Source organism: Eretmochelys imbricata, chromosome 3 (genome assembly GCF_965152235.1).
Source record: "Eretmochelys imbricata isolate rEreImb1 chromosome 3, rEreImb1.hap1, whole genome shotgun sequence".
In the NCBI taxonomy this organism is placed as follows: domain Eukaryota; kingdom Metazoa; phylum Chordata; order Testudines; family Cheloniidae; genus Eretmochelys; species Eretmochelys imbricata.
Genome location: NC_135574.1, coordinates 145,412,520 through 145,437,828, shown reverse-complemented (window position 1 = coordinate 145,437,828; position 25,309 = coordinate 145,412,520). Strand labels below are relative to the sequence as shown.

The window sequence follows — 25,309 nt, the reverse complement described above, 5'->3', positions numbered from 1 at the left end:
TGGTAGCATGTTCTCAGGCCACCAGGTGAGATGAAAAGATTTTCATAAGGCCCAATACGTTCTGCAGCCAAATAGCAAAATTCACAGGGCCTTGTTTAAACCCTTCTACTTTGTTTGTTTGTTTTTTCTCTTTTGCATTGTTTTTTTTCCCTTTAGGCAAAATGTATTGTCTTTTCAATTTATTTTTCGGAAGTGTCTCTCTCTTAGTGATGAAGTTAATTGTTCTTTTGTAGGCTACAAATGTTGGATCACTTTGCTGAATGTGTCAAACAGGCTAAAGGTGTCCGTCAACAAGCTGTGCAGCTTAATATCTTCACTGCTGTTCTCAGTGCATTGAAGGTAAAACTGCTTTAAAATTTGTAACTGACAGATACTAAAATTCTCAGATTTATAGACTTTTATTTATAATGTTAAACACAAAAACTACATTAAAAGATCATTATTAAGGTTGCAAAGTCAAGCACTCAAAAGTTAGGAAAAGCCAGAATTAAAGTTGCCTGTACATTCTTAATTGGGCTCCTTTGTGCATGTGTTATGCTACAATCTTTAACTACATGATCACATCTTATTTCCCCACCTTTAATTTGGGGAGAAGGGTGTTTTTCCTAAAGTAACCTGATTCTTTTTCTGAGTGGTAATAATACATTCCTTATCCTTATCATACTTGAGGACCAAACAGGCTGCTGCAGTCATCCAGCATTTTCACTCCCATCCAGTGTATTGAGATGTGATTTTGCTGCTACCTTGATTTGAAAAAGAAAAATAGTTTCAAAATTTTCTTCATATAGCTAAAATGTCCTTTAATTTAGTGACTGTTGCAGTGCAACACACTGACATACCACCTAAAAATTTCATCTTTCCAGTCTGACGGAGTTTGATCCAGGGGTGAGGGGAGAGAATAAAAGCCTCCCCTGCCTGCGTGTCATAGGTAAAGGTAAAGCTAACTCTAATTCAGTAACACTGATATAATATTAACAATGCAGGTTGATGGGTTGACTCCCCTTTCTTGTGAATTAGGTAGGATTCGAGCAAATGAGACTTCCATTTTCAGTCTTTCCATTCAGCTAGCTCCAGCCCTTTTGTGTCTCTTGCCCAGTTTATATCCTTCCTTTACGGAGGTCAGTAGCAACTGTGGCAGCCAGGTTGTTTTGGTGGGCCCTCTTTGGTTTTTCTTCAGCCTCATCTTCCTTTTAGGCTATGTTTACACTTCAAGCTGGGGTGTGATTCTCATCGAGTTAGTGCAAGTATGTGCACATGAGCAGGAGAATCACACCCCAGCTCAAAATATAGACAGAGCCTTAGATTAATACTTTTAATTGTAACTCACTAATTTTTGCCTTTCTGCTGAGAAGATCATTTCCTTCCTTCACATGGAGTATTAGGATGAGAAGAGTCATGAATACACTTAATGCAGTGGTCATGTTGCATCCAGTTTCTTATGGCCACTCTGCAAGCCTTGACATTCTGCCCCAGGCTCTCACAGAGCACTTGTTTTCACAGTTCTTCAAAGTAATTGACTGCAGCAGTGGGAGTACAGGGTACTCCAAAGAGGGATTCCCTGGGGGCACATTTCACAGGTGCAGAGACTGGACGATAAACAGTCTTCAAAGTAAAGATTTTTCTACTTCTCACAGACAGTCCACTCCCAGTAAACCTGAAACTTTTTCCCTATGGGAAACAGAATTGCTTTGTTTCAGAGTAGCAGCTGTGTTGGTCTGTATCTGCAGAAAGAAAAGGAGTATTTGTGGCACCTTAGAGACTAACAAATTTATTTGAGCATAAGCTTTCGTGAGCTACAGAATTGCTTTGCTGACTTTGGCCCTTTCCTGCTGAGATTTCCTCTCCTACCACACACACTTTATATTGTGGTGTACTGATTTTGATGCCACAGCCTATCAGATCAGTTCATTCTCTTCAGCATCCAGGAACTTATTTGCCAGAGGGATGGGAAATCATACCATTGTTGTTCCTCTGACTGTGCACACTCTCTGTCTTTCTCCTGATACTAAAAAGAAAAGGAGTACTTGTGGCACCTTAGAGACTAACACATTTATTTGAGCATAAGCTTTCGTGAGCTACAGCTCATTTCATTGGATGCATTTGCTCAGAACTCCACGAAGATGAAAGCCAGTGTCATCAGGTCATTAACAGGTTTCAGAGTAACAGCCGTGTTAGTCTGTATTCGCAAAAAGAAAAGGAGTACTTGTGGCACCTTAGAGACTAAGTCTCTAAGGTGCCACAAATACTCCTTTTCTTTTTAGGTCATTAACAGTGACCCCAGAAGTTCATTGACTGGAAATGTGGTGTCTTTCAGATAAGACAAAATTGATTATTAGTCCCCTTTAATGCCAGCTGTTGGAGACTAACAGGCCTCACCAGTTGCAAGTCAGTTTAGACCAGAAGAAAATTATCTCAGGAGACTTAATTTTCTTTTTTTTCTCATTTCAAGGGATATTGCTCTAACAGTTTTTCCAGGCAGTGTTCAGATTTTTCTATTTGCAAGACTGTAGTTATGCAATCAGTGGCTAGCTGTTGAACCTAAATCACTCGTTCGGTAGACTAGGACAAGCTAACTTGATCTCCAGCCAGCAGTAGCAGTTGGGCAAAGTCTCCATTAAAATGTTACTCTCCTCTGTCTGACTACCTGAATGTTGCAGGGAAAATTTCTGGTTTCTTCCAGTCTGGTCACAAATGCATGACTTTGTGATACAGGGCTTACTTCTGGAGTTCTTTTCCCTTTCTCTTCTTCCCTTAGTCATTATATCTACAAGTCCCTAAAACCTAGACCACCAGATACTCTTTCAGAAAGCAGCATGCCAGATGATATATATATGGACAACAGTCCAGATGTCCACCCGTCACTATCATAAAGAGCTGATTTATCATATGCTGAAGTTCTGTTGTTTTTTTTACAATGATTCAGCTTACAGTTCTGAAGTTCTCTACTTGGTGTGCTGGTGAGGGGTTCAGGGGAGTGAGAGTGATAGAAGGAGGTGGAGTTAAGTGCGTGAAAACTGCAGTGTCTCTTTGGTTGTTGCCTTGCCTGTCTGATCTATGGGAGGAGCCAACCCATCAAGTTGTATTGTTGGAACTGGCTTATGGAAAACAATTAGCAAAGAACCATGCAATGCCATTGCTGTTGGTTTTGGAGGAAACCAGTTGCTTTGCTTTTTGGGGCAGAAGCAGAATATTGTTTTGGTGGTAGTTGGGTGTTCATGTAGTCTTCATTTTGTTTCTTTATTTGTATTAACATGTAACTTTATTTTAATCTTATTTAAAAAAAAAAGAGAAAAAACCCTTGAGAAACAGGGAGAGAAGTAGAAATTAAACACCTTTCTCAATGTGTGAGATGTAAGATATGTTCAGTTGTTGTAAGACATCACTTAAAAAATTAGGTAGCCTGTCTTATGAGTGAATTATCATCTTGTGAAAATATCAGTTTAAACTGTTTTAAACTTGATTTCAGCAACAGATGTCAAAACATACTTTTATTCCTTTTGGTCAAATATTTTTTCCCATTTGTTCATATAGGGTTTAGCTGAGAATAAAAGTACATTAGGACCAGAAGAAGTCCGCAAATCTGCTCTGACATTGGTTATGGGTGCTCTTGACAATCCTAATCCCATTTTGAGATGTGCAGCAGGAGAGGCACTTGGCAGAATGGCTCAGGTAGTTGGAGAAGCAACTTTCATCGCCAGAATGGCTCAGTTCAGCTTTGACAAGTAAGTTGTTGTCACTTTGCCTCAAGAAAGGAAACAAAACATAGAATTGAAACATGTTCAGAAAATGTCTCTGCTAAATACAATTATAGTTTTAAGTATATGTCCTTCATGCCTGACCACTTCGGGTTGGTAGGCCTAATCAGGTTTACAGATTCTGAGTTGTTTCATATGCTGTTACCAAGAGTGAACAATGACTGATTGAAATATTTGCTCTTCGGAACAATATTGTTGAACAGTTCTTGATGATCTATTTAAGGATAAAGAAACTGCTTCAGATAAAATAAACATGGCTGACTCTAAGTATGTGTAAAGTGTGGGGTTACCCAGAACAATGCATATCGGTAGCCGCATGTCATCAACACCTCCTCTCAGCATCTAGGTTTTGGCTTCTTTGTTGGCCCACAGTGACTTGCTTCCTTACTCCATCTGACTCCCCATCACTAATTAGGCCTTCAAAGATCTGTCTGTACTAAAGATTCAGGAAGATAAGTGTGTCCAATTTTTCCTCAGATGAGTACGTGAACTATACTCTAGTGTATTTCCTTTAAACTGGAAATTGGTCTTCTGATGATCCAGTTATGTTAAATTCATCTTCCCTTTTATGAATGGGATTAACTTGTCCATGTCTAGAAAGATAAAAAGTCTTTGTTGTTGTTGTTGTGGTTGTTTGCAGCAATGCAAAAGAGATTGCAACTTCTAAGTATAAAATCTTTCTTTCTTATAAAGGAAGAATCAGCTTAACTCAAATAGGCCAAAAACCATCTGGGGACATTCTTTTTGTGAAATAATTTGTTTCTTCAGTGGTGTCATTTCAAGGCAAGACTTTGTTTCTATTATAAATAAGGCAAAATTTACCTAGAGTTATACCCCTGGATCTCAGCAAACTAAGCGGTATCTCTCATTCAGTGTTTATAGGTAAGAGTTTTTTTAAAGGAGTAAAATTTATTATCCTCAGCAATTCTCAAGAGATCTTCTAGATAGTTTAAGTATCTCAAGGATACTTATTTTCGTATGTTAAGCATTTTTCAAGATTTTCAATATTCAGAATTTGAACTTTGTTTTTATAATACAATTTGCTTGTAAGACTTTGTTTCTTCCCTTGAGAATCCATGATTTTCCAAGCACTGCTATGGTTTTGTCCATAATTTCTCCTCCAAGATCCATTTTATCAAATGGATTTTTCAATTTGTCCATATTGTTAAGTAATTCTTGTATTATTTACTGGAGGCCTTTTATTATTTATATGTTTGCATACTACCTGGAGTGCTAAGATCTTACACGCAGAAAGACGAGAAATTACCCTTCACTTTCTTCTTTACAGGTATCCATTTTCCGTGACTACTGGAGAACAATTGTAGCTAGCAGCCTAATTATTTACAGTTGTCATAGCTGTAGTAGATGTGGGGGGCTCAAATCTTGCCAAGCATCAATAAGAAAAGTTATCATGTACTTATGTAATCTGGTGATTCAAAGTCTTGCTACTTTCCTCCTTGTTTCTTTTGAATAAAAGATTATTTAAAAAAACCTTCATAATAAAACTCATAGCAGTGAGAAGCAGTAGGTTCTAAAAAGATATAACAAATGAGCTGGCAATATATCAGAGGATTCAGCTGCATTCCCTTCAGTCCTCCACCATGTCTCGTCACATTTTCATTCTTGATTGTTTAAGCTTAGCACAGCATTTTCTGGGTAACAGAGTACTGTGGTCTGCAACATCAAGCAAAGAGTAGACAGTTTAAGAGAATCATGTGTCCTGTCAGTTACAAAAATATTCCTTATCTAAAATGTCAGAAATAAATGCTTCCCAGAAGAGAAGAAAGGAATTATAGTAAAGTCAGAATAACTTTACAAGCAACTGAATATGAGGAATTAATAATCAGAAAGTTTTAAATATTTTCCTTTGTCTTTTTCATTTATATCTTCCCAGAAAGTCTCTGCTGTTTTTGTTTGTTTGTTTGTTTGTTTTTTTGAGTTAACAAATAGTCCAGGTGGAAGCTGAGGTTTGTTTATTTTTCTGACACTTGAACAATCCTTGCCTCAACCACAAATCTAGCAAATACTTTGATTTATGCTTTAATCTTGATAGATTAAAATCTGCTCGAGATGTTGTGTCAAGAACTGGTCATTCGTTGGCTCTTGGCTGTCTCCATCGTTATGTGGGTGGAATAGGTTCTGGACAGCATCTGAAAACCAGTGTCAGTATTCTGTTGGCGTTGGCACAAGATGGGACCTCACCTGAAGTCCAGGTATAAAACAAAAAGACATTTTAAAACCATTCAGTAGGGTTTAAGATTAATGTATTACTGTCAACAGCAAAGAAAATGCTGTACAAAAGAAAAAATTGTCAGTCCATGCCCCAAGGAGTATAAGTCTAAATGGGAGAGCGATATCTTTTTGTCCTAAATACAGTTTCTTTATGGTGCAGTGGACCTAACAACAAACTAACCTGACTTTGAACAGTTACTTTAGGCACCTGACTTATGAGGAGAGGCTGAGGGAACTGGGATTGTTTAGTCTGCGGAAGAGAAGAATGAGGGGGGATTTGATAGCTGCTTTCAACTACCTGAGAGGTGGTTCCAGAGAGGATGTCTCTAGACTATTCTCAGTGGTAGAAGAGGACAGGACAAGGAGTAATGGTCTCAAGTTGCAGTGGGGGAGGTTTAGGTTGGATATTAGGAAAAACTTTTTCACTAGGAGGGTGGTGAAACACTGGAATGCGTTACCTAGGGAGGTGGTAGAATCTCCTTCCTTAGAAGTTTTTAAGGTCAGGCTTGACAAAGCCCTGGCTGGGATGATTTAATTGGGGATGGGTCCTGCTTTTGAGCAGGGGGTTGGACTTGATGACCTCCTGAGGTCCCTTCCAACCCTGATATTCTATGATTCTATGATTCTATGAAGTGCCTAATTATGTTGAGTCATCTCAAGATGTAAATAAGTTATTCCATTCTGTAGAACAATGAATTAAAATAAATAATAAGACAATTTGGAAAACAAATGTAAGTTAAAGTAGAATCTTAAAGGAAAGTAGGTGCATTCATGATATCCCTTGGCAGTGAATTCTGCAAAGCCAGTTAAATAAAATAGTAAAAGACCCTCTGGAGAAAGATATAAATAAAAACGTTGAATGAAAAAAATTACTTGCCTATAAATATTATTCTCAAAAGGTTATAGTGTAACTCACCACATATCAGGAGACTTTTTCATTCTTTTCCCCCATTACTCCAAAAGAAATTATTAGTTGAAATGGCTATGGCTATTACGCCTAATCAGCAGGAAGGTGTGTCTCACCCACAGAAAGAGGCAGTTTAATGGCTCAGAACTTTGAGCTTGGAGCCCCCATCCTCTGCTATCTTTGTTGCCTGGAACCACAGACACCCATGTCGTCTTAAATTTTTAACTTTAGAGAACATGGAGTAGAGGTAATCCTCTGTCTGAGGAGACAGGATTGATAGAAGTTTTGATTTGCTTTGTTGAGTGATACATATATCTATATATATATAATAAAAAAAAAAACCCTCAAATTTCCATAGTTAAGCTCTCAAAAGTTAGATATTGACAAAGTTCAGGTTGCATGTGCAATATTATTTCTGCTGTTCTGTAAATGCATCATGGTAGTCTTTAAACAAAGGCTTGCATATTATTTAACAAATAAAATTTAATCAATTTTTACTACAGTATAAAAAGATAAGAAATCAAAGGAGGCGATTTTCAAAGGTACAAGTGGCAGTTAGGTGCCTAATCCCCATTAACTTTAAATGGGAGTTAGGCACATAACACTTCCGTTTGAACCTTTAAAATCCTCCGTCTAAATCAGAAAAAAGATACTGGAGCATTACAATAAATAGAATGAAACAGTAGAAAGAATGAAAAAAATGTTACATGATACAACATTAGTGTCTAACATTGTAAAATAAATAGTGTTATGTAGTTGAGAAAGATTATGTGATCATGTAACTAGACTGTAGGAGCAGAATAAAGGCAGTGTGGCCAGCTAACTCAAATGTTTAACTGTGCAACTGTAACCTCCTCTTACAATAGTCCTTTTTCTTTTTATGGAACTTCCCACGTTTTTTGGAGTGAGGGGGGAAAATCATAATGTAAAATTATTTTGGTAAATGCCACTGGAACACTCTGTCCTGCACACTTTGCGGCCCACAGGAGAAGGAGTGCATTTCCTGTGAACATTAGCAGCCCTGAAACTTGTTCCCTACAAGCTTTGAAGAAAATGAAACAAGGGTACCTGGCTTCATTCATAGTGTATCTTACAGGGTGTTCAGTGAATGAGACCAGGGCTTTGCCCTTCACTACCTTTCTCCAGTGCAGCTAAGTTAACTACATGTGAGCAGCGTGGCCTTCCTTAGCTTCACTTTTAAGAGTTTAGAAAGAAAACTCAGTGCAAAATGCACTGTATATGCAAGCTGAGAATTTCAATTGGCCATAACATTATCAAATGAAAACCTGTTTCCATTGGTTCAGGCACGTCTTCTCGAGGACCATTTCTGAGTCTAATTTCAACTTTCTGCCCCAGTTTTGGCTTTCAAAATTGTGTCAAACTTTTTTATATAGTGGAAAAAATATATGCATCCTTTTCTTCTCATTCTCAAACAGCGTAGCCATTTTTATTCAAACAAACAAAAATTCACCTGCAGGCAGAGACCAAACCTGGGAAATTTCAGCCCAGAAGTGAATGTTCCAGATTGTGGGGTGACGAAGATGTTCTTAAAAACAGAGGGTTAAAATAGAAATGTTTAGACAAGGGTGGTGAGAGCCATAGCGACTGTAAATAAATCGTCAAAACTCTAAACTAAACAAACTTCTATGACTCAAAACCAAAAATCTCTTTGATTTATTATAGACTTGGTCTCTCCATTCACTTGCCTTGATAGTGGACTCTAGTGGGCCAATGTACCGGGGATATGTGGAGCCTACTCTGTCTCTAGTTCTTACCCTGCTCTTGACAGTTCCACCATCGCATACAGAAGTACATCAGTGTTTGGGCCGATGTCTTGGGGCTATAATAACTACGGTTGGCCCTGAGCTGCAAGGTAAGTTTAATCTGCAATTTAATTAAGATAAAGTTAAGGTTATAAATAGGATAGATGCTGTTTCTTAATGTCAGCTGGCTGTTAAAGTATTGCATGGTGGCAGATAATGAAGCATTTGTGATTGGTGTGTAGGGTTTGTCTATCTGAAACTGCACCGTGTGTATTGATGGTGACACAATTCAGGGCGACTGCACCTGTATTTCCTCCTCCATGATCCCTCAAGGGCACCCACTCTAGGCTCCTAGCTCCTCAACTGTCAGCTCTCCTGGGTAAAGACCTTCATCTCTCTCCCTCTTGACAAGGGATTTTCAAGGCTACACAATTCCTTGCCCACTCTGTGATATCTCCAGCAAGCCAGACTGCCTAAACAGTCCAACATCTGCACTTTGCGTTCTCTCCGGAGGCTGTGAACAATTGTAATCGCCAGCAGTTACAAGTTACCATGCAGGTCTTTATAAGCAAGCACATTTATTCTTAAGGCGAAAGATTACAGAAAAAAACATATGAAAGCTATAACCCCCCCCCCCCCCCATATGCATGCTAAAAAGCTTACCAAAGGTCATCCCAACTTCAGCCCTTCCATTTCTTCTACAGGGATTTCTCCCAGACTCACCTTGGTCAGAAGGTCCTGTCTCTTAGCTAAATCAGATAGAAGGCCCTGAGACAGTTTAAACTCAGGCTGTTTTTCCAAAACTCTTTTCTTTGTCTTTTGGTCTCTGGGGAATCCAGTTTGAACTAGTTAGTATATGTGAGCCTCTCCAGGTGGTGGTACTTCTCTGGAGATGTTAGACCTGAGTGAATTTGCCTAATCACTCCCCACTGTCCTTAGTTCCTGGAGAAACTGTGGCCACCCTCTCCGTGGAATTGCATACAATCCCTGGCTCACAATGATACATAAACTTAATATAGTAAGAACTCCCAAAGATATTGCAGGAAATTACCATATATGTTGCAGGTGGCCATATGAATTGGTGCCAAAACTATCTAACTCCAATAATGAGGGAGTCTCAGTATTCTCAGATCTTTATACCTTGACAAATTTTTCAGTGTGTTATCTGAGGGTATGCGGTCCAAACTGGAAATAAAGATGAAGTATGGTGTTTTTTCTTTAAGGTGCATAGGAGATTTTGGTGGATATACATGGGTCTTTGATAAAGTGCCATAGGTGAGGCTGTTAGTGAAACCTCAGTTATAAATTCCCTGCCTTTCGAATACGTTTATTAACTACGGTCTTGTAGTTGTATCTGAACTTTTTTTGCCTAGGAATTTCCTTATTGATTTTTACCAGATATTTTAAAAGTATTGATATATACAAACATAGGTTGTTCAGAATTTTTTCTTATAGAGACGACATTTTGCTGTAATTATAGCTGTGCTGTAAAGATGATGAATGGTACTTGTTGAAATGCAAGACAACATAGTCTTTAAATCAGATATTCTGTGTAGTCTGTAACCTGTTGAATCCAAGTGATGCAACTGAGGGAGCTAAGAAACTCCTCTAGCATATTAATATATTAAACTGCTCCAAAACTGCAAAAAAATATAAAGTCTTCCAAAATGTGATAAGAAAAGGAGTGGCAAGAGACTAACCAATTTAGGTGCCACTAGTACTTTTCTTTTTGCGAATACAGACTAACACAGCTGCTTCTCTGAAACCTGTCAAAATGTGATAAGTATTCAGAGTTTAAAACTAAATCCATAGCAAATAACTCTAAAAGTGTATATCTAATATTCTAAGAAATGGGTCTATGCATGCAATCTTATCCAAGACTACTAAATTAAATAGATTTCCAAAACCTGAAACTTTGTTCATTTTAACAAGTGCCATATCTCAGAAATACTGACTAACTGAACAATGTCCGCAAAATTTTTCTGGCTAATGATCAGTTGTGCAAAATTTGAGGTTTAAAGGACTTTTTGGGCTAGCAGATTGCTTTGAAACGTTCAAGGGGTAAGTGTCAAAATTGGGCTAAAATGGAAAGTGAGTTCTAACCCTGTATACAGAGTCCTTTTGAAGTAATGCAGCTGTTAACTTCAAATATAAGTATTTAGAAGAGTGATGCTGTATATAATTTACAAAAATTTCACATCTCTGAAGTTTTGTGATTAAAAGGTTAAAATGTATAACAGCTATACAAAAAAGTTGCTTTGTTAAGAATTCTTTATTCTGTTAGGTAATGGAGCTACTATTTCAACAATCCGCTCTTCGTGCTTGGTGGGATGTGCAATCACACAAGATCACTCGGACTCTCTTGTTCAGGCAGCTGCCATATCCTGCCTTCAACAGCTTCACATGTTTGCACCCCGCCATGTCAACCTCTCCAGTCTGGTTCCCAGCCTTTGTGTGAGTGTAAAATGTGTCTGTCCTGTCCTACATCTCTAATGCTGGAAACTTCAGCATTACGGCCTGCAGAAAGGAAAGAGAAATGGCTAGCAGCCTATGGGGGAGTATACATATGTGTTAAGGGGCAAAGTTTTCAAAAGCACTCAGTGGCTCCCAAGTCAGAAGTCCCATTGAAAATCAATGAAGGGACTTTGGCGCCTAAGTCATTTAGGCACTTTTGAAAATTTTACCCAAGACTAGGGACCTGTGTCTAATTTACATTAAAGCCACTTTACACTGCTCTGGGTGTGAAGAGGAGCCTTAAAGTGGGCTTAGATTATAGTTACGCTTACTTTAAATCCCTTTACTCTGCCAGAGTGGTGTAAAGTGGTCTTAGTTTAAGTGAGAATCAGGCCCTAGGACTATTTAGCTTGGAAAGGAGAGGAATACACAATAACAAGTCTCAGGGTCCCCCAAAGGTCTCCTCTTTTTCATTCCTTATCTTACATGCCTATCTCCTATGGCTACTTAAAAAGGAAGTGTATGTGGGGAAAGTGGCGTATCTCCTACTATCAGAGTCCTAGGCAGAGTCTGTGTCTTGCTGTCATCCCCATGTTCCTCCATTGCTGCTCAGGTGAGTATTGTCACATGTCTCAATAAACACAGCACCAGCTTTCCTGCCTGAAGGCAGGAAGTGATGCAAGGGCTGTAAAATCCAAAATTTGATCTTAAACACAACTTTTATTAGATGAAAATTTAAAAAATACATTGGAGTTAAGTATACTTATGCTCAGACATTCAGAAAACTGAGTTTAAGGGAGAGACCCTCCCTTTAAGACATCCCTGGTCACCTGTGTCCCAGACTCTTCACAGATAATGACCAAAGGACTCAGGCTTATTTATACTGAAATTGGGACTTTGTCCCTGTTTGTGTAATCTGCTGTCCAATCTTTCCTTAGAGTTTCCCCCCCATAGCACATATCCCCTTGTCTTGCACAACTGGTGCACTCTTATTCAGCATGACCCATACTCTGTAATATGTCAGAGTGCAGAGAATTCCAAGTGAAAGGTATTGCTCAGCACAGATGGAGGTGGGCCCTTCTGTTAAGTGTGAATAACAGGCTGATATGTACCACATCCTGTGACAAATAATTATCTCTGTCAGTTCCTTTATGATTAGATCTCCCAGTAGGAATATTATAGACAAAGAAGTTAACCCAAGGCGTAATTGTTGCTGATTGAAATCTTTTTCCATCCCATTCTGCTGTCCTTTCCCTGCTCCATCATAAACCCTCAGCTACCTAATTTTCCTTTCCTCCCTTTTGCTTCCAAAATCTTGTTCCCTCCATGATAAGCCTACCTGCAAATGGCTTTGCACATGCTCCCACAGCTGTTTGGACAAGTAAAATGTGGACATGGTGGCTGAATAGAGGACTGGTTGAAAATCCTACCCCATTAAATGAAAGAGAAATCAGTGACAAGCTTTTGTCTTCTGTTTGGAACCAACACCATGTATCAAACTTAAACCAATCTCTTCCATATGCTTTTCAGATTCCTTTCTGCCTCTGTACTTCATCATCATTTTTTTTTTTTTTTAACTAAAAGCAGGGAATAATCTTTCCAGTAATTTAAATCCTAAAGTTCTCTGTTGTAGTTCTATTGAAACAACTTCAGGATGATACTTAGAGGATCCCTTAAAGTCTGTTTTTCAAGATTGAAACCTTCAGACATTCATGAACAAAATAAAGGCCTAGTGTTAAATATTTTGTACACTCTATGACCTTTCATTTGGGAAAGCAATTTCCGCCCTCATAGCAAGCTAATACAGGGAAAGCAAATGTGTATTCAACTTATTAAAAAATATGTCCCCCGAGGTAACTCAAGATTAGAGTTTCTAAAAGAGCACTTTTTATCTCCTCCCTTGAAAAACATACAGTTCCCTGTACAGCTACTTCCTCTCAAGAAAAGTTGGGAGCTTGCAAAATTCTTTTGGAAGAAAAATATTTACTTGTACTCGAGGTGATTCAAAGCATATTAGAAGCAAATGTTACTTAGCACAGAAATCTGAAAGCTCTCATGTTGAGAAGTACTTACTGACGTGGTATAAACTATGGTTTAGATTTGAACATAGAAGGTTTTAATGACAGTTGTCATGAGTGATTCAACGATTGCTGGTGGCCATTTTATTGAAAATTGTAATTTCTGTCACTGGCAGAATACAGGATCCTAGTAACCAATGCTAAAGCATGATGTAAACTGGACTAGAGCAGTGGTTCTCAACCTTTTTGGGCTCAGCACCCATTTGTAAATGTTTATGGCCTGTCACGACCAGTAAATAGTCTGGGGGTGGAGGCCCTTGGGTGGTTTTGGTTGGGTCCTGTCTGGCACTAACCCCACAGTGGTGGCTCCTGCAGCTCCTGTGCTGTGGGGCTGGCTGGGCTTGCCCCTTCGCCCCAGGCATTGCAACTTCCAGGCCTGCAGCACCGCTCAGCTTTGTTCCCGCACCCCTGACTGGACCAAATTTGTGTGAGTGGAGTTGTTGGCTCATGGGTTGCAATGCCACTCACTCAAATTTGGCCTACCCAGACTCCCGTCATCGTAACAGCTGGGTCAAACCTAAGTGGCTCTGGGACCCCAGAAGTTGCTGTGCCTGGAGTGGGAAAGCTAGCCCAGTGGGACAGGAGCCACAGGAGCTGCCACATGGCCCTTTGAAACATTCTGACAAGCCAGTTTCGGGTCCCAACCCACGGATTGAGAAACACTGGTCTAGAGTCAAATTTTATTCCCTGTGGGTCCAGTCACAATGTTATCCCTCTTTAGCCAGATGGCTATACCAGCTATGAAAATATAAACTTTATTTTCAAGTGTATATGTTGTGAGAAGTGCTTGTTTGTGCACTTTTAGCCAGATTTTTCAAAGAGCTCAGCACCCAACAGCTCACATTTGGCCATCCCAAGTAAGTGACCAGATTTTGCCAAAGAGCTCCCTGTGGCAGGCCATCTTGCTCCTGCCTCTGCTCAGGTCCACAAACAGCTCAGAGACCTTTTTGCTGATAAAACACCCAGTGCAGTTTATTTACCATTTTAGTTTTCTCCACCCATATACATTGTATACCCTCACCCCTACAGTCTAGGGAGCCTCAGCTCCTGAGGCAAGCAGGGGGGAGAGCATTCTCTTCCTCTCTCTTTCTGCTTCTTCCATTTCTATGCCTTTTGTATCATCTGCCTAATGGTCTAGATAGCCTTTTAGTCCTCCTCAGCCCATCCGTTAGGCACAGCTCTTCTTAATTAAGGTTTGCTCTAGAGTAATTAATTAGAATTGCGAGGACCAGAGGGCTGGCTCTGCTGTTGTTGACCAACGCTCTATCACAGTCCCCTCCCATTTCAGCACCCAAATGAAGTGCCCAGTCTTCCAGATAAACATTTGAGAACAATTGCAGTTGCCTAGTGCTGAGCATTTTTGAAAGTGTGGTCTCTTTGTCTTAGAGCTGAAATGGGAGAGAAGCTAAGAGATTTTCCAGAGTTCCTGATTGGCTTCACTTTTACAGTCTGAGGCTTAATTTGTGTTTCACATTTTAAAATCTTGCATAATAAACTTTATTAATAAGATTTCTCAATTTTGCTTTTTAAATTTCCCACTTGTGCTTCCATTTGGGAGATGGGGCAACATGCTGGGATGCTAATACACCCCACCTGGAACCACTACACTCAAACTTCCTCTAATTAAACTCTTTAGAATCTTGAAATCTGCAGGGGGGAATAGCTGCTTTATGGAAACATAGAAGAATAGAACAGAATTACTTTCATTATATTAAGCTCAGAAAGAAATTAAACAAGCTGGTTCTCCAGGAGAAAGATGGTCAAGATCTGTGTCCAAATGCAGTGAGCGGATACAGGTAGTTCTCGTACATGTGTCTGATAGGCAGAGGTTCGTTTCCAAAGGATGTGATCGTGTTTAGGTTTAGTTAGCTGCACGCCCTTCAGTAAGTTGAGAGACTTATCCATTTTAATTAATGTTTTCAGCCGAATGGCTTCTTGCATTCTGACTTTCCGTGCAAGTGCAACACTACTTTGTTACTGTTTACATGACCTACACTTGATTTAGCTGAGTGAGAGGCTGTTATTAATCACTAACAGTTTTGATTCAGTTAAATAAAGACACAGCAATTTACCAGTTTACAATGGCTCTGATTGCAGGTTCACTTGTGCAGTTCTCACTTATTGCTCCGTCGGGCTGCAGTGGCATGTTTGCGGCAACTTGCACAGAGGGAAGCAGCAGAAGTGTGTGAATACGCCATGAGCTTAGCTAAAAATGCTGGTGACAAAGAGAATAGTGGCATCAGTAAGTGTTACCTTTTCTAATATAGTGTGTGAGTTTTTTAAGACAAAAACAAAACCCAACCTCCTTTGAAGTTTCTTGCCATTTCCATATTTCCAGCTAAAAGTAAAGACAGTAGCCCTGGCCTCTTAAATATGAAGAACAAATTAGAAATGGAATTTCCCCCCAATAAATAGTTCCTCTCTCTTACTGATTGTTCTTCTCCCTTAATTTTGCTGGTTTTGAAAATGGGCATGGCACGGAGCGGGCGGGGGAGGGGCTTCTCACGGGGCCAAGAATGGCATTGCAGGTGCTCCCTGCCTTAGTCCACAGATTACTGCCACCTGCTCAGAGCCAAGTGGCCTGTGCTATAAACTTAAGGTCAGTCTAAAACAGCTGAATAAAAATAACCTCAGAATCTGTCCGTCTGCGCCTTTAAACAAACAAACACAACTGCAAAGGCAAGCTCTTAATTGTAGTGCTTGAGGACAAGACCCTGACCTGGCCTTCGGGTTCTGGGTTAGCACTTCTCTGGCCCTCTCTCATCCTGCCGCTACCCCTGAGAAGCACAGGCAAGCCTTTTTAACTGACGTGCTAGCACCTGATTGGTTAGTGTCTCCTCCTTGCTCTTTTAGGCCTCTGGAGGATGAAGTCTTGTTGGTAGCCTGGTCTGTGTGGGTTTTCGGTAAATAGGGGCTATTAGGGCACCAATGCTTGTAGCAGGGAGCAGAAAAAACCTGATAGAGCCTGTCACAGGGCATAATGATTCTGTATACTGTGAGTAGGATATTCAGTTTTGTTCTGTTAGCAACATCTTTAGTAGCCAGTCGGGTTTCCCAGTTGCCCCAATTTTTACATATATAATTTTATCCTGTTGCTGCTGCTGCTCAAATGAGTTATGATTCCTACTCGCCTGTTTGAATGGTTAGGAAAAAGTACAATATCCAGAAGCCTTCCATAGTATATAATTGTCTGCTGGTTGTTATATACTTTTAAATTTTTAAAAACATTGAAAAACATTATCTGCCTTCTTTCAACGGATTATCAGACAAACAATTTTTCCACTGTACCACAGACTCATGTGCATTCTAGTATTGTGGGACACAATTAAGACTTAACTCAGAAGAGATTCTTCAGGATCCAATGCGGGTAGATGCTGAGCATGTCCTGCAAGGTGTTGAGTGCTCTCAACTCCCATTTACTTTAATGGCAATTGACAGTGTTTATCATTTCATGGAAAATGCTCAGTATCTCATAGAATTTAACTTCTAAAAAGTTTAATATATTAAACTATGTTAGAGTTTATTGACAACAAATTGTAGTAATGTCTTTGTGTTTGTGATCTGAGCAACTAAGAGTGAATGCAGAATGTCCTTTTCTAATGCTGCTATTGCCCTCATTTCAAGGCACAAATAAGATTCAGTTTCTTATTGAAAAACTAGTCTCTCATTTTACAGATATTAACCCTTTTGCACCAGGAGTTGGTTCTCGGCGGGATATTCATTGTCGGCATCAAGGATTTAATATAACAGAGACTGGCCTCGAGGGGGTTCTTTTTGGAATGTTAGATCGGGAGACTGATCGAAAGCTGTGTTCTGATATTCATGATACCTTGGGACATATGCTTTCATCCCTGGCAGTGGAAAAACTTTCACACTGGCTAATGCTATGTAAGGATGTCCTAGCAGCCTCCAGTGGTAAGTGTTTGACAACATTCATATAATAAGACGACATATCTTTAGAATTAATTTATTTTTGATAACATTCATTTGGAGCTCTTTATGTTGTCGTGGGATAGGAATCCATGCTCAGTTTTGTCACCTGTTTCTTGGATTGTAATATTTTAGCTTGTTCAGAAAGAGAAAATGGCAAATATCATGATCAGTTTTGAATAGTCTATGTACAGACATACACATTTTAAAGTAAATCTGGTACTGTGTATATATAGGTTTCAGAGTAACAGCCGTGTTAGTCTGTATTCGCAAAAAGAAAAGGAGTACTTGTGGCACCTTAGAGACTAACCAATTTATTTGAGCATAAGCTTTCGTGAGCTACAGCTCACTTCATCGGATGTATACTGTGGAAAGATTAGAAGATCTTATTATATACACACAAAGCATGAAAAAATACCTCCTCCCACCCCACTCTCCTAATGGCCTACCTTGATTATCATACACATTGTAAGGAGAGTGGTCACTTTAGATAAGCTATTACCAGCAGGAGAGTGAGTTTTTGTGGGGGGGGAGGGGGGGTGAGAAAACCTGGATTTGTGCTGGAAATGGCCCAACTTGATTATCATACACATTGTAAGGAGAGCGATCACTTTAGATAAGCTATTACCAGCAGGAGAGTGGGGTGGGAGGAGGTATTTTTTCATGCTTTGTGTGTATATAATAAGATCTTCTACACTTTCCACAGTATGCATCCGATGAAGTGAGCTGTAGCTCACGAAAGCTTATGCTCAAATAAATTGGTTAGTCTCTAAGGTGCCACAAGTACTCCTTTTCTTTTTGTGTATATATAGGTAGTTCTTAAAGGGTGAGCATTACAGTAGTTAACACACTTTCTTGGCCTTTGCATTTAGCAGTTGACTGGTAACGATTCCTGTATCTTATAATGCTGAACTATTAAAATGCTTCTCCTAAAGAGTGTAATGGCTACTTTGGCCATATAACCTCAGTTTCTTCCTTTAGTGCTGATAGCAAAGGAGTTCTCCAGCTTTGCTCTTTCTGCCCCATACTACATTCACCTACATCACTTCACAATTTGTGTTAGGAAACATGTTTTGTTTTGTTTTTTAATTTAATTTGTGTGCTTTTAGTGATTAGTAATCTTATTTATTTTATTTATGTTTAAGAATTACTTTGTGAGACTGAATGAGCTTGGCACCTCATGGAGTCCTAGTTTGATTTTTGATTTTATAATACTGGGTTGGATTCTCAGCTGGGATACATGGGCTTTGCTGATTTACATCAGCTGAAGGATCTGTTTCACTGTATTAAATTTTTATTCTTTTTCTTCCTTATTGTTCAGGTTATCATAGAAGCAATCTAGAGGCTTTAAGGGGTGTTCCAAGTGCAGTCATAAAGTGCCATTTTCAGATAGATATGACTGTTTCCTGAGATATATTGGGACAAACCAAATGAGATCTGGCTGGCTATAAAATCTGTGCCTAGATATTGTTACAGAAAATGTCAATACTAAGGAATCATAGAATATCAGAGTTGGAAGGGACCTCAGGAGGCCATCTAGTCCAACCCCCTGCTCAAAGCAGGACCAATCCCCAACTAAATCATCCCAGCCCGGGCTTTAAGCCTGACCTTAAAAACTTCTAAGGAAGGAGATTCTGCCACCTCCCTAGGTAACCCATTCCAGTGTTTCACCACCCTCCTAGTGAAAAAGTTTTTCCTAATATCCAACCTAAACCTCCCCCACTGCAACTTGAGACCATTACTCCTTGTTCTGTCATCTGCTACCACTGAGAACAGTCTAGATCCATCCTCTTTGGAACCCCCTTTTAGGTAGTTGAAAGCAGCTGTCAAATCCCCCCTCATTCTTCTCTTCCGCAGACTAAACAATTCCAGTTCCCTCAGCCTCTCCTCGTAAGTCATGTGTTCCAGTCTCCTAATCATTTTTGTTGCCCTCCGTTGGACGTTTTCCAATTTTTCCGCATCCTTCTTGTAGTGTGGGGCCCAAAACTGGACACAGTACTCCAGATGAAGGCCTCACCAATGTTGAATAGGGGGGAATGATCAGGACTCTCGATCTGCTGGCAGTGCCCCTACTTATACATCCCAAAACGCCATTGGCATGCTGGAGCTGTGAAATTGACAAGAAAGCCAGGTTGTCACCGGAGCAGGTAGGGGACTCCAGCTAAAGTCTGGCTGTCCCCCAGGTTCCCTGCTCCCAGTCAGGCTGTGCCTGCCCCTCTCAGACCCTGGTTGCCTCCTGGCTCCCAGCCCAGCTGCTGCCTGGGCTCTCCACTGCCTGCTGGGCTGCTACCCAGAGATTCCCAGATCCCTGATTCTTGCGGGGAGCCCTGGTACTGCTTGGAGGCTCCTAGCTCCCAGCCGCCAGGAGCCCGGCTCCTGCCCCCCCGCCCTCTGCTCCCCACTCCCCGCTGCTGGAAGCCTAGCTGCCCCCCCAACTCTCCGCTCCCCACCACCAGGAGCCTGGCTGCCCCTCTGGGCTCTCCGCTCCCTACCACAGCTGGGCTCCCAACTGGGAGCTCCGCACCTGGAGTCCTGGTAGCTCCTGGGCTCCTAGTGGGGATCCAGGAGAAACGGGGCAGCCTCCAAGCTCCCAGCAGGGAGATGCATGTGGAGCTGAGAGCTCAGGCTCTCAGCCCCCAACTCTGCTCCTCTTAAGTTGGTGGAAGTGCTCCTGGTGAGGATGTGCACCTCCGACAGAAGGAAGGTAGTGTGGGCATGAACCACCTGGTTTTAAGTACACCTAACATAGGTCGATTTATGTGTCTGGCATAGACATGCCCTCAGTCTGGACTATAGACTTTATCGTACAAAGTCCATATGACTACTGTTTTAACTTTCCACTAACATGCTGAATGCACACAAGTTTCTGTTCAGCCATTAGCCTTCCGGTTTATGCAGAAGGAAGTGTTACGTGCATCTAAAACTTCCCATTATGAGGTGCTGAGAGTTATTAACGTGGTGTTTACACCATTGATTAAACCTCCTTTTGTTCTACTCGTTCACTCAAAATTCCTTTCTGGACGATTTTATTCCTGACTTCACCTTGCAAAGCAGGTGTGAATCAGTCTCTCTACTCTTCTCCCATGCACTATTTTATATAAATACAATGTGGAGCTATGGATTCAAACGAGAGCCCTTCCAAAGGTGTTATCGGATTTCTACTTACAAATTAGTTATCCTTCTAACATTTTCCCCACTCCCACATCCCTAATGTAGTGGCACTTTATTTAATATTTGATGTTAAAAGGTCCTCTTTCATTTTATTTTGAGTAGATTCTAAAATCCGTAAAATATGCATTCAGCTTTTTCTTTTAATTGACACTTGTACAGTAGGCCAAATAGTTTCCTGGAGAACCATGTTTAAATGCATTTCTCACTGCTGCTCTTCAGTAAGCCAGTAACTTCAAATTTATTTTGGGATGTCTTTGATCTGAGATGTATTGGCACGTGCAAAGCAAGTTTTCAGGTCAGCCACATGTGTTTTCTGGCATGCTTTTGCAAAGGTTGCACAACCTTTCTCACCCTAAAATGCCACAACTCTTCTGCAGCCTAAGTGTATTATTTTTTAGGAATGGGGTGACTCAGTTGAGATAGGTTTCAGAGTAGCAGCCGTGTTAGTCTGTATTCGCAAAAAGAAAAGGAGTACTTGTGGCACCTTAGAGACTAATAAATTTATTTGAGCATAAGCTTTCGATGAAGTGAGCTGTAGCTCACGAAAGCTTATGCTCAAATAAATTTGTTAGTCTCTAAGGTGCCACAAGTACTCCTTTTCTTTTTTCAGTTGAGATATCAGAGGGATAAGCTAAGTTTCTTCTTGTTGCTGTGGTAGCTTTCGTGTAATCAATCCCTTGTCCAGTTCTCAGAGCATCAAAATGATACTGAGGTTTTCCATATCAGTTTCTAGCTAATAGTCTTTGTTGAGATCCCTGACATTTTGTTCATATCCTGAACTGGGAATCTGTTACAGTAGTCAAATTTGGAGAAAATAGAATTATTTTCAGTACCTGTAATGCTTGTTCTCAAACATGTTTGTGTGTGGTGCTAGAATAAATTGCCCACTTGCCTTTCCCACAATATTGGCCTTTCATTTTGTTTTCATTTAATATGCATTTTATCTTTTACTACAAGGGAATGAGAGTTCAGGCATGGGTAACAGCCGTATCCTCTGCATTGACAGTTTAACAGTTTAAATTTCTAAGCTACAGGACCCGGAAGTGGGGATTTTTTGTAATAGATACCTTCAGAGAGCTAGAGTTTTAGGAATGTCATTTTCTTATCTTTCAAAAAGATGAAGGATACTTTTAGTATGCTGAAGGGAAAAAACACCTTTACTTACTAATATTCCTTTACTGTGCCCTTCTCCATTTTCAAATGCCATAATTCCTATAGAAAAGTTAGTCTCCATTTTAATTTTGAATGGATTGTAAGAGTTGACAACTTCACATTGTAAATTGTTTCTGAAAATTACTACTAACAGTGGAATTGCTAAATTTTATGACTTTGTGTCTCTGATGTAGACATGAGCACTGCAGCTCCTTTGGGAGGAGGAAAGGATGAAGAATCGGAGAAGAAAGATGAGATGGATGATGACACAATGTTTACTACTCTGGGTGAAGAGGATAAATCGAAGCCTTCTGTGGCTCCTCGCTGGGCCACTCGTGTATTTGCTGCCGATTGCCTGTGTCGAATTATCATGCTGTGTGAGAATGCGAATAAGGCTCACTTTGATCTGGCCATGGCCCGTTCAGCCAAACTCAGAAACCCTAAAAGTAATTAAAGCATTTGCATGTGTTTTTGTTTAAACTTAGCTGTAAAGAGATATATTAAGGGTATAAGATACCCACAAAAAGAAAACTTTGTTAAAGAACAGGTAAGCCTGAGTAAGGGGAGCAGCTATCCATGCAAACTATTAAAAGCAGAGAAATGTCCAGTTAAGGTATACTCCTTTAGCATGTCTTCATCACCACATATCACATTGACCAGTTTCCCTGACAGACCCCCACACCTCAATAAATAATTCTCATTACACTCTAACACAGTGTTTTCAACCACGGGCACATGAACGCAGAAGTCTTCCAGGGGGTACATCAACTCATCTAGATATTTGCCTAGTTTTACAACAGGCTACATAAAATACACTAGCAAAGTCAGTACAAACTAAAATTGCATACAGCCAATGAGTTGTTTATACTGCTCTGTGTACTATGCTCTATAAATGTAAGTACAGTATTTATATTCCAGTTGATTTATTTCATAATTATATGGTAAACATGAGAGAGTCAGCCATATTTCAGTAGTCGTGTGCTGTTTCCCCACATTATATTCTTCACAGATGTTCTCGCATAACCAGTTACAAACTCTTTTAAAATCTAGAGACTTGAAAATAACATCTGTAGGGTTTACTACTTTTCTGTTGATTTTTATTAGTCCTTTTCATTATCACATTTTAATAAATTAAGGAAATTCATTTTTAAAAAATTATTACTTACAATATCTGGCATTAAAACCTAAGATTAGGATGTTAAGAGAAACAAATGAAGAAAGTTTCCACAGAAATGTTACTGATTTCTGGATTATTTTCCTCTACCCCTTGCTGTCGTCACACATTTTTCTTTCACCCAGGGTCTGGATCCAGCTGTTCGTCCCAAAGAAGTGAGGACATAACCCCATTTGCACCCAAATAAATATTAATATTACCTGCAATACTCAGTGGCTGGCTACAGTACCTGAGTTTTAGAATTGATCAGATCTTCCCTTATCAGCAGGGGTCACTGTAGGCATAGGACTGTAACAGCAATTGCATTCAAGGTTTTCTGTCAACATGAGGAACAAGTCATTAAATCTGTTTTTGCAAAATGTTCTCAAAGCGGACATAAAGTATTTTAACATTCAGAGCAATTTTTTCTCATGACCTTTTCTTTTACTTTGATTCAAATTCATAACACTTAGTTTTTCACAACAGGCATTTCAGAAATCTGAAGTGATCATTTATATTAATAATAAAAAAAAGTATATTCAATTAAATTTTTTTCAACATACGCAACTAATTTTTTTTTCAAGATTGGGTGAAATTTGCATATTATAACATACTCTCCCTGTTAGAAATTTGTGAATAGTTACAAGTGTCTCAGAGTTCTAAGGTGTGTTGATATGGACATCAGTTGGATATCTTTAACTTAGTTGATGACTTTATTATTTTTATTTTCAGATGATCTTTTAGTGCTCCATCTCTCCGACCTCATCCGTATGGCATTCATGGCTGCAACTGATCACAGCAACCAGCTGCGGATGGCTGGTCTCCAGGCACTTGAAGACATTATCAAGAAATTTGCATCAGTTCCTGAGCCAGAGTTTCCAGGTCATGTGATATTGGAGCAGTATCAGGCTAATGTGAGTCCTTCTTTATATGTTTAGGAAACTGTATATTTTTCTGTCAATATGCCAGTGTCAGTTTTGAGAACAGTTTGTAGTTTTAAATGACTTGTGAAGGAACTTTGTGTGTGTGAGAATGTACTGCAGACACCAATTTATTTACCCCTTCAAAATTATTTCTGTATCTCCTCTACCTATTTATTATAATTTAGTAACTGGCAAAAGTTCCAAAAAATCAATTGCCACTGATCCTTGAAATCTAAATATTAGGGTGAACATTTGTATTTTGGCAACCATAATGGCCATTTCTCTGGCAGAATTAGAAATTTGAAAAGAGCACTTTGATTCCATTCCAGATTGAACCTAATAAATCTATTTTTCTCAGGGATTAATGAATGTGCCCCTGTTCTGTAAATTAGGCCAGAAATCTGTGAAAGCACAGGAATGGAAGCTGGGATCTGAGTTTATTATTCCTGGATACCACTGACTTGTTGTGTGAGGTTGGTTAAGTCCCTCAAACCCTGTGCCTCAATTTCTTCATTCTTAAAATGGGAATGATATTGAACCCCTACTTCAAAGGAGTGTTGTGAGAGTTAAAGGAGATAGCCAATTTAAAAATCGTTTTTGGTCAGAATTACTTAGTTGTGAGAATAGTGGGTTACCCCTAAAATTACTATAACTGGAAGAGATTATTTTTTTCCTCAGTTTTTTCTGTTTGTTTACTTTGTGCATTTGATGACACTTTGCATGTATAGTCAATTTTGCTGTTGGTCCTGATCCTGCAAATATTTACACACACATTGTCTCATTGACTTTAGTGCAAAATTTAAGCACATATGTAAATGTTTGCCGGATCCGGATTTCAGTCGGTGAGCTTCCACAGTTTTTGTGGGGGTCTTTCACACAGCAACAGAGGAGAGAAATATTCTTTAGAACAGTGACGAGTGACTATAAAATGAGAAAAATTGATTCAAACTCATTTTGCCCCTTTTGGTTATTTAATGTTTTTATAAAGCAGTTTGCGATCTTTAGATATAGGGAGCTATGTATGTGCAAAGTATGCAGTTATTCTGATTCCTGCCTTTATGGTTTTATTTTGTTAAAAGAATACCATTTGCTGCATGACTGATTTCATGTTGTTTTGGAGACCTTAACTTTTGAAGTTATTGTGTTTTTGATTTCACAATCTTATGGCATAAGGTATAAAACTGAGTCCTACTTAGTCTACCAATGTTGGCTGTGTGCATATTTTGCTGATATGTACAAAATCTGGAATATAAAATCTCCAATTTATAATTAAACTTAAATGTGGCATATAAACTACATAAGAAGTTTTAGTTATGGTCCAAGATAATTCACTGGTCCATTTAATCCCCTTTGGTGGAAGAACCTATGGGAAGGGAATTAGAAGTGACAGGACACTCGATTCTAATTTATATAGAATTGTCTCTTCGAATGGGAGGGATTATCTGATGAGAGAAGTAGAGAGGCAGTGCATATTCCTAATTCTGTAATTCCTGGGATATCTGTTGTAGGAGAAGGCTAACTGTTGAGGCAGGGGTCTCTGCTGTCTTCTTCCCACCTGACAGCACAGCTCCAACAGGAACTGGAGCAACTGTAGTGGAAGTCTCATGACTATGCTGGTTTCAACCACTGTACATTTGGCTTTGCTTTGTGCTCCCTGAATAGGTTCCATGTGTGCTTCACTCAGCAGCTCTTCTGCACTTTTGACTTTCTCCTCTGTCCTGTTCACTCCTTCATTCTTCCTCTATTCCAGTGGTTCTCAGACTTTTTGTGTTGGTGACCCCTTTCACACAG

General features: G+C 39.6%; 1 protein-coding gene across 6 annotated transcripts in view; it reads left to right on the top strand.

The window, feature by feature from the left end:
• HEATR5B (HEAT repeat containing 5B) overlaps nucleotides 1–25,309 on the top strand; it is a 94,795-nt gene that overhangs the window by 39,156 nt on the left and 30,330 nt on the right. For 5 of the 6 annotated variants that reach the window (XM_077813535.1, XM_077813536.1, XM_077813537.1 and 2 more), the window contains 9 exons: nucleotides 234–339; nucleotides 3,532–3,722; nucleotides 5,809–5,968; nucleotides 8,578–8,767; nucleotides 10,942–11,111; nucleotides 15,287–15,431; nucleotides 16,850–17,104; nucleotides 21,637–21,888; nucleotides 23,328–23,509. In XM_077813535.1, the coding sequence (XP_077669661.1) occupies nucleotides 234–339; nucleotides 3,532–3,722; nucleotides 5,809–5,968; nucleotides 8,578–8,767; nucleotides 10,942–11,111; nucleotides 15,287–15,431; nucleotides 16,850–17,104; nucleotides 21,637–21,888; nucleotides 23,328–23,509 (1,651 nt within the window). The remainder of the gene's footprint in view (nucleotides 1–233; nucleotides 340–3,531; nucleotides 3,723–5,808; nucleotides 5,969–8,577; nucleotides 8,768–10,941; nucleotides 11,112–15,286; nucleotides 15,432–16,849; nucleotides 17,105–21,636; nucleotides 21,889–23,327; nucleotides 23,510–25,309) is intronic. The other variant, XM_077813538.1, reaches the window with a different exon arrangement.